Consider the following 12,499-nt stretch of genomic DNA (forward strand, 5'->3'; position numbering starts at 1 on the left):
ATTAACATGGTGTTTTACATTTAAAGGATAATTCATAATTGCACCAACTTACTGTATTTGAAAAAAGCAGCAGAACTACTATGTACATATGTCTCAAGGTAACTGAAAATATAGGACTAGAAGACAGTATAAGTAACAGGATTATAGGTTAGGAGTGGGAGTGGAGGTGCTTTCTTTGTATCTCTAGAGTCTGATTTGTGTTTGCCACACAGCCAAGTCTCAATTAATATTTACTGAATAAGTGAATCTAGGTCATTTGCATGGATGGGATACCTGAACGCAAGGGCTTAACAAAGGACATTTATTTGCTATAATTAAAAAACAGTCCTTCTATGCCCTGAATTGCAAACAATTGCTAGCAATTGTTGTTAGAAGAAACAAATCTAATGTACCTTGAGTTAGGAATAATTAGTAAAGGAGTTGGAATTCCAGGAGCTGTTTTGGGGGGCCTGGAGTGGAGTGCATTCTTGATTTAGGATATCAAAATTAAAGTGACAGATTTGCCATTTTCAAAGTTGATATTAATTATATCCATTTTATACAAAGGTCAGACTATCTCCACAAGTTAGCGAGCTTCTCACTGCAGTCAGTGCAATATCTTCTCCATAATGCCCCAAAATAGAAACATCGCTTTATAGGTTATTAGCCAAAGACTGGACTGCTCTTTAGCATTCGCTAACTAAAAGGTTAAATGGATTCTCCTCCCTCCTTTCAAGCTAGGGATCTGACATTTCAATTCTGCAGACTTGAGCACCCCTTTCTCATCCTCAAGGGGGCGGTGACTAGAGAGCCACTCCTTAACCACAGACGCTCAAAACAGCACCAAAATCTCCCCGCGGGGCTTCTGGGTGCGTCAGATTAGTCACAGGGGCCAGCGCCTCAGACTGAGTCTGCGCATACTGCTGGTGAGCAGGAGGCGCATGCGCCTTGGTGCAGGCCCGGCAGAGGCCACTCTGGGCGGGTCTGGGCAGCTCCAGTGTTTTGGGGCCCGAGAGTGGGAGGAGCCGGAGGCCTCACCGTGGTAACCACAGTGCCGCTGCTGCCCCGCCTTGCAGGCCTTAGGACTGTCATCGCCTCTGGGTGTGAGGGTACTTTGGCCACTGTCCCTGGAGGTAGCTCCGCCGGCCTCTCTCAGATACCCCCATCCTCCCCACGCCGCCGTCGCCGCCGCCATGCAAGGGGAGGACGCCAGATACCTCAAAAGGTGACAACTCCCCTAGGCTCTGTTCTACCCTCCTTGCCGGGGCCCATAAGATGTTCTTGGGTTGGCTATGAGATTTCACTAGGCTACGCTGGTTTAGCAGAGGGGTTGGGAGGCAGGGACCGAAGACACGGAAAGGGAAGGCGAAAGATGAATCTAGAAAGAAAGGAGAGAGCCCTGCAGGGGTGTGAGGACCTCCAGCCTCTGCAGGATTTGGCGGGACCCCGACAGCTTTGAGAGATGGTTTCCTTGATACATTACATTATTCCGGGGGGGGGGGAAGTATGGCAAGATAAACCGCGTCTTCCTTTTTTTTTTCTTTTCCTCCTCACAGACTCTCCATTTTCCCATAATAGATATATCCGTGGGAGCCTGGGAAAGAAGTCTTCTGGTGCTTCCGCTTTCTGTCCCCAGTTTGGGGTTCACTACCATGGGGTTTTGAAATGAAGGGGAAAGAAATGGTGGCTTCTACTTTATGGAAGGCTGGATTAAGATGTTTTCCAGCCTATTTCTACTTTCCTCATCCATTCCATCCATTTGACTGTCAGATATACAGTATAATTTTTGTAGGAGATTCATAGTTACCAAGAGGTTTCTTCAGGAGCTTGATGTAAAACAGGCCATAATTTCTTTTAAATATGTGTAGCATGAATTACTCTTTTTAAAAAATTGTAATCTTTTGGGAGAATTTGAATTCTAGCAAAGATCAGATCACTCCTGATCAAAAAAAGATATCTCTCACTGGACCAAGGGTTAGCAGTGATCCAATAGAAAAACATCTTAATTTGGACTTTCCATTTTAAATTCAGTCCTTGTTACTGATTCAGTAAATACCCTGGAAAATTCACATGTATTCTTTTGTACACAGTTTCCTCATCTGAAAATGGGACACATATTAGGTTCTGAGAGATAGGATGAAATATGAAAATACTTTTAAAAAATAAAATGTGCATGTAAGGTGGTGGTATTATTTCAAGTTATCAAATACTTTTAGTGACTATATTTATCCTGGCTTGGCAGGGCTCTGATCATCTCAGAAATATCTTCCAAGCATTAATAGACTCTTAAAAAGGATTCAAACAATGGTAAAATAAAATCAACTGTATAGTCTTTGCAAACTAAGGCATACATTGCCTGTCTTTTACACTTTATATAAATACATCTGAACTTGGCAAATATCCAAGCTTTATCAGTAAAAATTGTTTAAATGAATATATAAACCTTACAAATATATAATCGGTATTTATTTCCTCACTGAATTTTGCTTACATTGATCTTTAAAATACCTTGGATAAAAACTTTGTGACAGAAGAAAATAAACTTTAAATTCAAAATTGTCCTAAAAAAAAGAGCCACTATTATACTATTAACTGGTTTTCACATAATATATTTGTGTCAGAGGTAGTTTTTCTTAGAATTATTGTGCCATTATGGACCCTTGGGCATACTGCAACTTATAATTCTCAACCTATTGCTTTCTTTTAAGGCTATATTATCTAGAGTTCAAAAAAATAAAACTCAACCAGTCATTGTAATGTTTGGAATAAAATAAGATCAGAATCTGGAAAGGTTGAGAAAATACATTTCTCAATTTTATCTGATTCTGATGATATAAATAGTAAGTTTGCATTGTCTGCTGTCAGATTAGTAATGTACAGCTTACGTGTATTCAAACAGGCCTGATAGAAAAGGTTTATGATGTCTGATAGAACCTTCCATTTTAACTATTGATTCTTTGATAATGATTACATGTATTTCTTTAGCAATATTTTTACTTTTATTTTTAACAAGACAGCAGTATATTTTTAATATAATTGATCCACTCCACTTTTTATTAGTTAATTTCGGTGGTTTCATTATAGCTATTATCACTGAGGTATCTCTAGTTTCTATGTATACATATGTAGTATTTGCATATGTTTATATATGTAATAGAGTATAGAATCAGAAATCTCGGGTTTCATTTTTTGTTCCTGTGCCAGTTTGTGTTTTGCTTCAATAGCATTGACTAAATACTTACCAAATACCTAAAGTGCGCTTAGCATTGTTCTTGTGACTAAATAAACATGGTTCATATCTTCAATAAGATATACAAACCAGTAAGTAGGTAGTTAGATACAGTGATTTTTTTTTTCTTTTTTCCTCCTCTTAAAACACTCCAGGGGCTTTCCATTGCTGTTAGAGGAAAAGCACCTACCTTCTCAGCTTCATCTCTCTCTGCTCCCCTTCCACCCTAGTAATTCCATATTTCAGTCTTAAAGAAATAACTTCTTTTGGATCTCTGTATGTTTCAGTGTTTGATTCCTATATGCCCTTCCCGTTCTCTGGAACTTGCCTTGCCCTGTTCTTTACCCAGCTAACTCTTCACCTTTCCTGTTTAGGCTTAAATGTCACTTTTTCCAGAAAGGTTTCCTGATTCTCCCTTTCCCACCTCACAACCCAGGTCAGATATACGTGTTAGGTTCTCATGATACCTAATACCTTGTTTTCCCTCAATCTTACTACTTTATGGTTTGTATTTCCTTCTGGTTTATAAACTTCCTAAGGGTAAGGCACTATGTCTCTTATTTCCCAGTATATACCCAGAACTTTGCACGATTCCTGGAACATAGGTTATTAAATAAAGTAAGAAAGAAATAGGGGCCAAATTCTAAGGGCCAAGTCCCAAATATGGGACTTACGAGCTGTGGTGAAGAGTTGAGACTTTATTACAAATGTGTTGGGGAATTGCTGAAGGATTTTAAGAGCCAATGGCATTTCTTCCTTCCTTCATTCATTATTTGAGATTTTACCATGTAAAAGTCATTCAGCCAAGTGATAAAACATATTTGACGAATGAGACGTAAATGTGTATAATGCCATTATGGCATTTACACAGACTTTGTTTATTAGAAGTACTATGCTGATCTTTATTGTACTAGTAAGTGCTATATGAAATAAGTATGTGGCTTTTGTGTCAAGCTTTTTTCACATAGTATAATCAAGGTCCATCTGTGTTGTAGCATGTTATTAGTACTCATTCTTTCTTATAGCTTAGTAATATTTGCTATGGTTTGCGTATGGTTTGTTTGTTATCACCAAAGCTCATGTTGAAATTTGGTCTCCATTGTGGTGGTGTTGGGAGATGTTGGGAGATGGGGCCTGGGAGGTATTAGAATCATGGGGGTGGATCCCTCATGAATGGCTTGGGGGTGTTCTTGTGGTAGTGAGTTCTCACTCTGGCAAGACTGGATTACTTCTCTCAGAAATAGATTAGTTTCCTCAAGAGTTCATTGTTAGAAAGCCAGGAAGCCCCTTGGGTTCTCTCTGCATTTCCCCTTTGACCTTCTCTACTATGTTATGACATAGCACAAAACCCCTCCACAGAAACCAGGGCCATGTCCTTAAACTTCCCATCCTGCAGAACTGTGAGCAAAATAAACCTCTTTCCTTTGTAAGTCACCTGGTCTCAGGTATTCTGTTATAGCCACACAAAATGGACTAAGACAATATTCCATTATATGGATATGCCACCTTTTGTTTATCCATAACGCATCTGTTGATGGACATTTGGGTTGTTTTTGCCTATTGACTTTTGGGAATAAAGCTGCTGTGAACATTACTCTACAAGCTTTTGTTTGAACACCTGTTTTCAATCTTTTGGTATATACCTAAGTGTGGAATTGCCAGGTCATATGATAATTGTATGTTTAACTCATTGAGGAACCACTAAAGTGTTTTCACAGTGACTGCATCATTTTACATTCCCAGCAGCAATGTATGAGACTTCTAATTTTTCTTTATTCTCACCAATACCTGTTGTTCCCTCCCTCCCTCCCTCCCTCCCTTCCTCCCTCCCTTCCTTCCTTCCTTCCTTCCATCCCCTTCCTCCCTCTTAAGTTTAATTGGCTTATAATGTTCAAATCTCCTATTCTTTTATTGATCTTCTATGAAGTTCTATCCATTATTCAAAGTATAATATTGAAGTCTCCAACTATTATTGGAGACAGTTTATTTTTTCTTTCAATTCTGTCACTTTTTGCTTCATCCATTTTGGGCCTCTGTTATGAGGTATGTCTGTTTTTAATTGTATAATCCATCTATATTTTCTAGGTTGGTTGACCCTTTTATCAATATGTAGTACCCTTTTTTAATCTCTTGTAACAATTTTTGACTTAAAGTCTGTTTTGTCTGATATTTGTGTAGCAAATCCATCTTTGCTCTATGTGTTGTTTGCATGATATATATTTTTCCATCATTTTACTTTCAATGGCTATTCATGTTTTGGGATCTAATGTGAGTCTCTTATAGACAGCATGTACACGGATCATCTCTTAATTATCTATTCTGACAGTCACTGACTTTTAATTGGAGAGTTTAATTCATTTAAAATAAGTAATGAATAGGAAGAACTTATGTCTGCTGTTTTCTTATTTGCTTTCTGTATGTATTATCTTTTTTGTTCCTAAGTTTCTCCATTACTGTCTTTGGTGTTTGATTGATTTTTATTGTGTATTGTTTTGATTTTCTTCTCTGTATATTTTTAAATAATTTTCTTGGGGATTACAAATAAGATCTTAAGTTTGTAACAACCTTGTTTGAATTAATACCAACTTGCCTTCAATAGTATACAAAAACTATGCTCCTACACATCTCCATCCCTCAGCCTTTATATGTTATTGTCAAAGATCAAATATTTTTATACTGTGTACCCATTAGGGTAAATTTATAATTATTTTATAATATATCTTTTAGATCATATAGGAAAAAAAGAAGAGTTACAAACCCAAAATACAATGATACCAACACCTATATTTACCTGTGTAGTTACTTTTACCAGTGTTCTTTATTTCTTCATTTGGCTTCAATTTACTGCCTAGTGTCTTTCATTTCAGGCTGAAGAACTGCCTTTAGCATTTCTTATAGGCCAGATTTACTACTAATTAACTCCTTCAGCTTTTATCTTGGTATGTGTTAATTTCTCATCCATTCTTAAGCATAGTTTTTCTGGATTCAGATTCTTGATTGATAGTTTTTTCTTTCAGTGCTTTAAATATGCCATCTAATTGCCTTCTGGCCTCTATGGTTTTTACCAGGAAATCAGCTATTAATATTAATTTTATCAAGTACCCTTGTATGTGATCAGTAAATTCTCTCTTGCTGCTTTCAAGATTCCTTCTTTATCTTTGGCTTCCAACATTTTGATTATAATATGTCTTCTTGTGGATCTTTTGAGTTTATCTTACTTTGAGTTTGTCTTACTTTGAGTTCATTGAACTTCTTGGATGTGTAAATGTATGTATTTTATCAAATTTGGGGGAGTTTTTGTCTATTTTTTCTAGTATTCTCTCTGCCCCCTTCTCGTTCTCCTTTCTACCCTCATTGTGCATATGTTGCTATATTCGATGGTGTTCCATAAGTCTCTGAGGCTCTGTTTGTTTTTCTTTATTCTATTGTCTTTCTTTGCATCCTCAGACTAGACAATGTCATTTGACCAATCCTTAAGTTTGCTGATTCCTTCCTTTGTCTGTTCAAATCTGCTATTGAACCCCTGTAGTGATTTTTTTATTCCTCTTATTGTATCTTTCACCTACAATATTGGAAACTTATTATAATTTTTTTTATATTATTTATTTTTTGAGATGTTGTTTTTCTGGTTTCCTTTTTTTGTCCTAGTTTCCTTTAGCTCTTTGAGCATATTTAAGACATTTGATTTAAAGTCTTTGTCTAATAAGTCCAGTGTTTGTGCTGCACCATGAACAGTTTCTATTAAGTATTTTTTCTGTGAGCAGTCCATAGTTTCTTATTTCTTCACATTTCATATTTTTTTGAAATTGGATATATTGGCTTTTATGTGCCAAAAACCAAAAGAAATAAATAAAAGGAAAATCATACTCTTCAGGTCTTTGCAGGGTTGGCTCTGTGTTCGGGCACTCCTTCAACACTTAGCCAGGCAATTCACGACTCTCCCTTAGCCTTCACTTCCTGCTTAAGGATCAGCCAGAGGTAAAAACTTATCGTCTTTTCAGGTTTTCTACTGAGCGTATGTCCTGTCCTGCTCATGCATGAGCATTTGCATGCTCACAGCTTTCTCGATTCCTCTTTAGATGCAACAGCTTTTCAAAGCCTCTGTTCCTGCCAAAAGTCTAACTTCTTGGATTTTCCTCTCAGACTTTCAGCGTGTCTTTTGTTTGACTCAACAATTATTATTTTCCCCATGGGGGGGGGTGGGCGCAGCACCTTGTGTGTTTGGCTTTTGCTGATTTCAATGACCACATAGCTGCATTGTCCTGATAGAGTTTCAAGTTAGGCAAAACAAAGGGAAGACCCAGCATACCCCAAGAAAAACCCCAGGCAAGTTCAAAATAATTCCTTGGGAGCAACGGCCACTTGACTCCCTCTAGAACCAAGTGCTTACAGTAGCAACATGGGCTGCCATCTTTAAGACTGCCACTGTGCTGGAGAGTAGGGTGGTGTCTAGGGTAAGTTAAAACATCATTAATGAACTCTTGCTCTGTTTCTGTAGCCTTTCTTGTGACCAAACATTCACTTGGTTGCTGTAAACTTCTGACAATCTTCCAGAGCTCCAATGAGGTTGATTGTGACAGTTTTTGCCAAGTTCTTCAGTGTTTCTGGGGTGTGCTGGCCTCTAGAATTCATACTCTGCTATTTTCACTCATGTCACTTAGCCATTATCTTTTGATATTGCTTCTATCCCCATTCTCTCTTACCTCTCTTTTTGAGACTTCAATTACATATATTAGACCTACGCAGTCTACATTCCTGAATTATGCTCTCTCTTCTATTTTATATCTTTTCATCTCTATTTTTTATTCTGAATGCTTTCTTCTGATTTGTTTTTTATGTCATAAATTCTCTCCTTATATATAATCTGTTATTATATATATTAATTGTTTTCTCCATAAATTCTCTCCTTATATATAATCTGTTGTCATATATATTAATTGGTTTCTTAATTTGGGCTTTTGTATTTTTAGCTCTAGAAATTTTAAAAATACATAAGATCTAATTGTGAAAATTACCTAATATTAAGCATAATGACTTATTTTTGAATATCGTATGTAGGAATATAAGTGTGTAAGTAATCATTTGAGGCCTATAATGACGTTCTCTTTATTCAGAGGGGACTATTTTTTTGTTTGTGATAGAAAGTGATACTGAAAGTCCAGGGTCACCTTAATTAGTTCTTAGGAATTCAGATATATTAACCTGGGCTATTTAGTCTTGTTGGGGACCAGTCTGCATCTGTTTCACAATTATTCCTAGGATATAGTTCTCCTGTTTCCAACCCAAAGCTTGGAGTTTTACCAGGGCCACTGCTGTTTTGTGCCTGGACTCTAATTTTTGTGTCCCTAGTCACATATCTCCACCTCTTTTAATTTGCAAACACCTCTAGAGAAAAGCAGCCTTAATTCAAGACTTACCTCTCTTCATTTTCTTTTCCTCTTGGATTTCAACACTAAATTTTTCTGCCTTGTTAGTTCTCCTCTACCTTCGAACAGATAAACACATACATGTTTCTGACCACAGCTTTTTAGATTTTCTTAGAAGGAGCATTGGTTTGAATTACCTAATCCTCTAATCCTCCACTACCAAGGTTTATTTTAGTAATAGAAATGCAGACTTATTTTGGTGTTATCCATATGAAAAGCATGGGGAATTATAAATAGTTAGGTAAATATAAACAATTATTTTTTCCCTCTTAATTTTTAAAAAGTGAATATGTCTTTAAAGGAAAAATTTTAAAATTTTTGTGTGGGCTTATAAGTTTGTAGATGTAATGCATACAACAACTATAACATAAAGGATGGGGGTGGGTGGGCAGCAGACCTAAAATTCTGTGAAATAGTACAATATTAACTCTTAAGTACCTTGTGGAAAAAGGTTAACTAAAGCACTGTTTTCCCTAAAGAAACCACTAAAAACAATTTTAAAATGTATAGCTAAACCATCTAGTAGACAAAATGGAATTTAAAAAAATTCAAAAGGCTAGCAGGAAAATAAAACACACAGGTGCGAAACATAAAATAAAAAGTGAAATGATAGACTCCATCCATGTCAATAATTACATTAAATGGTTTAAACCAGTGCTCTCCAATAGAACTTTCTTCACAATGGAAATGTCTTATATTTGCATCATCCCATACATAGCCACTAGCTGTATGGCCAGTGAACACTTTAAATATGGCTAGTGAAGCTAAGGAATTACATTTTTAATTATGTTAAAAATGTAATATATTTAATTTTAACTTTAAATAGACCCATGTGGCTAGTGACCGTTGTATTGGACAGCATAGGTCTTAATGTTCCAATTAAAAGGGAGAGATTACTAATATTGATTTTAAAAAGAAAAAAGAAAAGCAAGACCCAACTACATGTCATATCCAAAAACCACACTTTTCAATGTAAACACAGATAAGTCAATAGTAAGTGGATGAAATCAAACTGTAAATATACAAAGGCTGGAGTGACTGTAGTAATAGCAGATGAGATAGACTTTAAGAAAAAGTATATTGTCAAAAATACAAAGAGGTATTTCATACTGGTAAAATCTGCTACACCCAGACAGTTTTAAAGCCAAATTATAATTAAACTTTCAGGAAACAGATGATTCCCATTTTATACAACTCTTCCATGGAATCTGCAAAGTAAGCCCCGACTAATTCATATTAAGATTTTAGAATAATTTTCATCTGAAAATCAGAAAAAAAGACATTCTTAGAAAGGAAAACTGCAGGCTGGTATCACTGATTAGGAAGAATGCAAATTTAATCCAAAAGTATATTAAGACACAGCATCATCAAGTTGTGCTTCTCCTAAGAATATGAGTATGGTTTAATGTATTTAATGAGTTTGACTTATTACATTAGTGGATTAAAGAAGAAGGACACATGATCATCCAGTGGATACAGAAGAACATTTGTTGACATCCATAATTTAAGGAAAAAACTCAAACTAGAAATAAAAGGGAATTATGATATAAATGTATTTAATGAGGACACTTCAGAGATATTTTTCTTAACATTAAGACTGAGCCAAGGATGCCTTTATAACCGCCTCAGCAGTTCACCAGCTGTTCTAAATAGGTAGTAATATGAGGGAAAGAAGAGGTATAAAGATAGAGAAAAAATGAAATTGACATTATTCACAAATGATATAACTGTCTATATAAAAAACCTAAAATAATGTTCAGACTATGGCATTAATATCAAGGTATTAAGTAATGGTGGCTGGATATAACATCTATATACCTCCCACCCCCATATTTGAATTTTGATATAGTGGTTTAAAAATTAAGTTAGAAAAAAAGTTTTTTACTAAAGCAACTAACTATATAACATACTTGGGAATAAATCTAACAAATGGACCTTTCTAGAGAAATTTGTATTAATATAATTTCTCGAAAGAACATTAAAATTTAAATAGATTTACCATTTTAATAGATGCTTTAGTTAATCTACAAATTCTTGATAATCCCAATCTGTATCCCAAAAGGGATTTTATTAATACTGAATTTCAAACACAATTCTAAAATTTTAAGTGGAAGAGTAAAAGTCCTACAATGCTGAGAACAAATTGAAGAGCCAGATTGGGGACACTTCCATTAGATATTAATGTAAGACTAGATCTATAGACTAATTGAATAAAATAAAAAGCCTAGAAATAGCACACATTTAGATGCATACTTAATATATGAAAGAGGTAGCATTTTAAAGCAGTGATAAAAAAAGACTATCGATAAATTAGGTTTTGTTTCCATGCTGTAGGTCACAGTGTATCAGTGGGTTATAAATAGACTAGAATGCATTTTACCTGGTAAGAAGAGGTATTATTTAATGACATTTTTTTTTGTTTCATTTATGTGTATGGGTGTATGCTGGTTCCAGATGCAAAATGTGCTTACTATGACTTGTGCCAAAAGAACAAAAACCAAAAAAGTTTAAAAGATACCACAAAAGGTGCTGATATTAATACAATTGGTTATTTCTCTGGAAAAAATTTTAAATTGTGTTCCCACCCCCTACAAAACACAAAAATAATTTACAGGTAAATTGAAAACCAAAATGTAAAGATCTAAACAGTTAGCAACATGGAGGAAGTTGGTGACCTTGACCAGAGCTCTTTTGGTAGAGTAGAGTAGGGGTTGTGTGGAAGCCAAAGTCCAATTGGAATTGCTTCACATGTGAATAGACTAATTAGAGCAACTATCAAAAATGAAGTTTTAGAACAGTAAAAAGCAGTGTTAATGGGAGGGTTTTGTGGGATTAAAATAGGGTTTTCTTTATTTCTTTTGGTTTTTAATGAGACATTTTTAAGTGTTTATATGTGTAGATGGGAATGGATGAGTAAATAATTACTAGAGAGCATTTTTGAGAAGGCAAAAAAGGATTAGATTTGGTTAGGGTAATCATTTTTTGCTGCTTTGGCCTAAACAGTCCTGGTTTTCAGCTGTTGTCCCTGTCTCATTGGATTTAGCATTTGACCCAATTAAAAAAAATTTTTTTAATAACATCTCATTAGTAATTGCACTAAAATATTAATAAGCTGAGGTGGATTTGGTAGATTTCCAGTTTGCACTTCAAGTTTCTTCCATGGTCTTATTTAGTAATAGTATATAAGACATATATATCTTATCAGCGATGAATTGAGTTCCCATTGCTACAAACTGAGATGCATGAATATGGTCTGCCAGTTGGTAGGGTTAATTGAATTGTGGACAGTTATATGTTGAGTATTAGTGAAATATATGCAGGAAATAGATACTGAGCAGTTCTGCCAGAGAGCATGTAAGAGAGTGAACACTTCCTGCAATGGCTTTGTTATTTGTTGCATGGTATAAAATACAACTATTTATTATTTGATACAACTTTATTTTGCAGTAAATCCTTTTGATAGCAATAATTTTTCCAAAGTACTATTTAATGAAAAGTTAAGGACTACATTTTTGTTTCTCAAGAAAATTGATTATGAATGGGTGGTAACACAATGCTCATCAGCATTTATCTACCTCAGGGGTCATAATGATATCACTAACCACATGAAGTCTAGAAACATAAGGATGTACTTCAGAAGTTATTAATTAAGAACACTGTCCCCAAAGGTGGCAGTTTATCACATGCAGTTATAGAAGGTTTATTTTGTATATATATTACTCCATGAAGCATAAGTTGTCATTAAGATCAAAAAAACTTTTCTAAATCAACTTAACACATTTTTGGTTCTAGTTTTCTTGTGCATGTATAAAAACAAAATGAAGCAGAGCTGTTGTTCAGAAGTCTTCATTAGTAGAAGAAATTC

The 12,499-nt window shown here is 35.3% G+C and overlaps 1 protein-coding gene across 2 annotated transcripts in view; it reads left to right on the forward strand.

Moving 5' to 3' along the window:
• The first annotated feature begins 869 nt into the window (after window positions 1-869).
• The window catches only part of KIFAP3 (kinesin associated protein 3), a 141,119-nt gene continuing 129,489 nt past the window's right edge, over window positions 870-12,499 (forward strand). For both annotated transcript variants that reach the window (XM_045547398.1, XM_045547399.1), the window contains exon 1: window positions 870-1,204. In XM_045547398.1, the coding sequence (XP_045403354.1) occupies window positions 1,173-1,204 (32 nt within the window). In that variant the 5' untranslated portion in view covers window positions 870-1,172. The remainder of the gene's footprint in view (window positions 1,205-12,499) is intronic.

This window comes from Lemur catta, chromosome 3, assembly GCF_020740605.2.
Source record: "Lemur catta isolate mLemCat1 chromosome 3, mLemCat1.pri, whole genome shotgun sequence".
In the NCBI taxonomy this organism is placed as follows: domain Eukaryota; kingdom Metazoa; phylum Chordata; class Mammalia; order Primates; family Lemuridae; genus Lemur; species Lemur catta.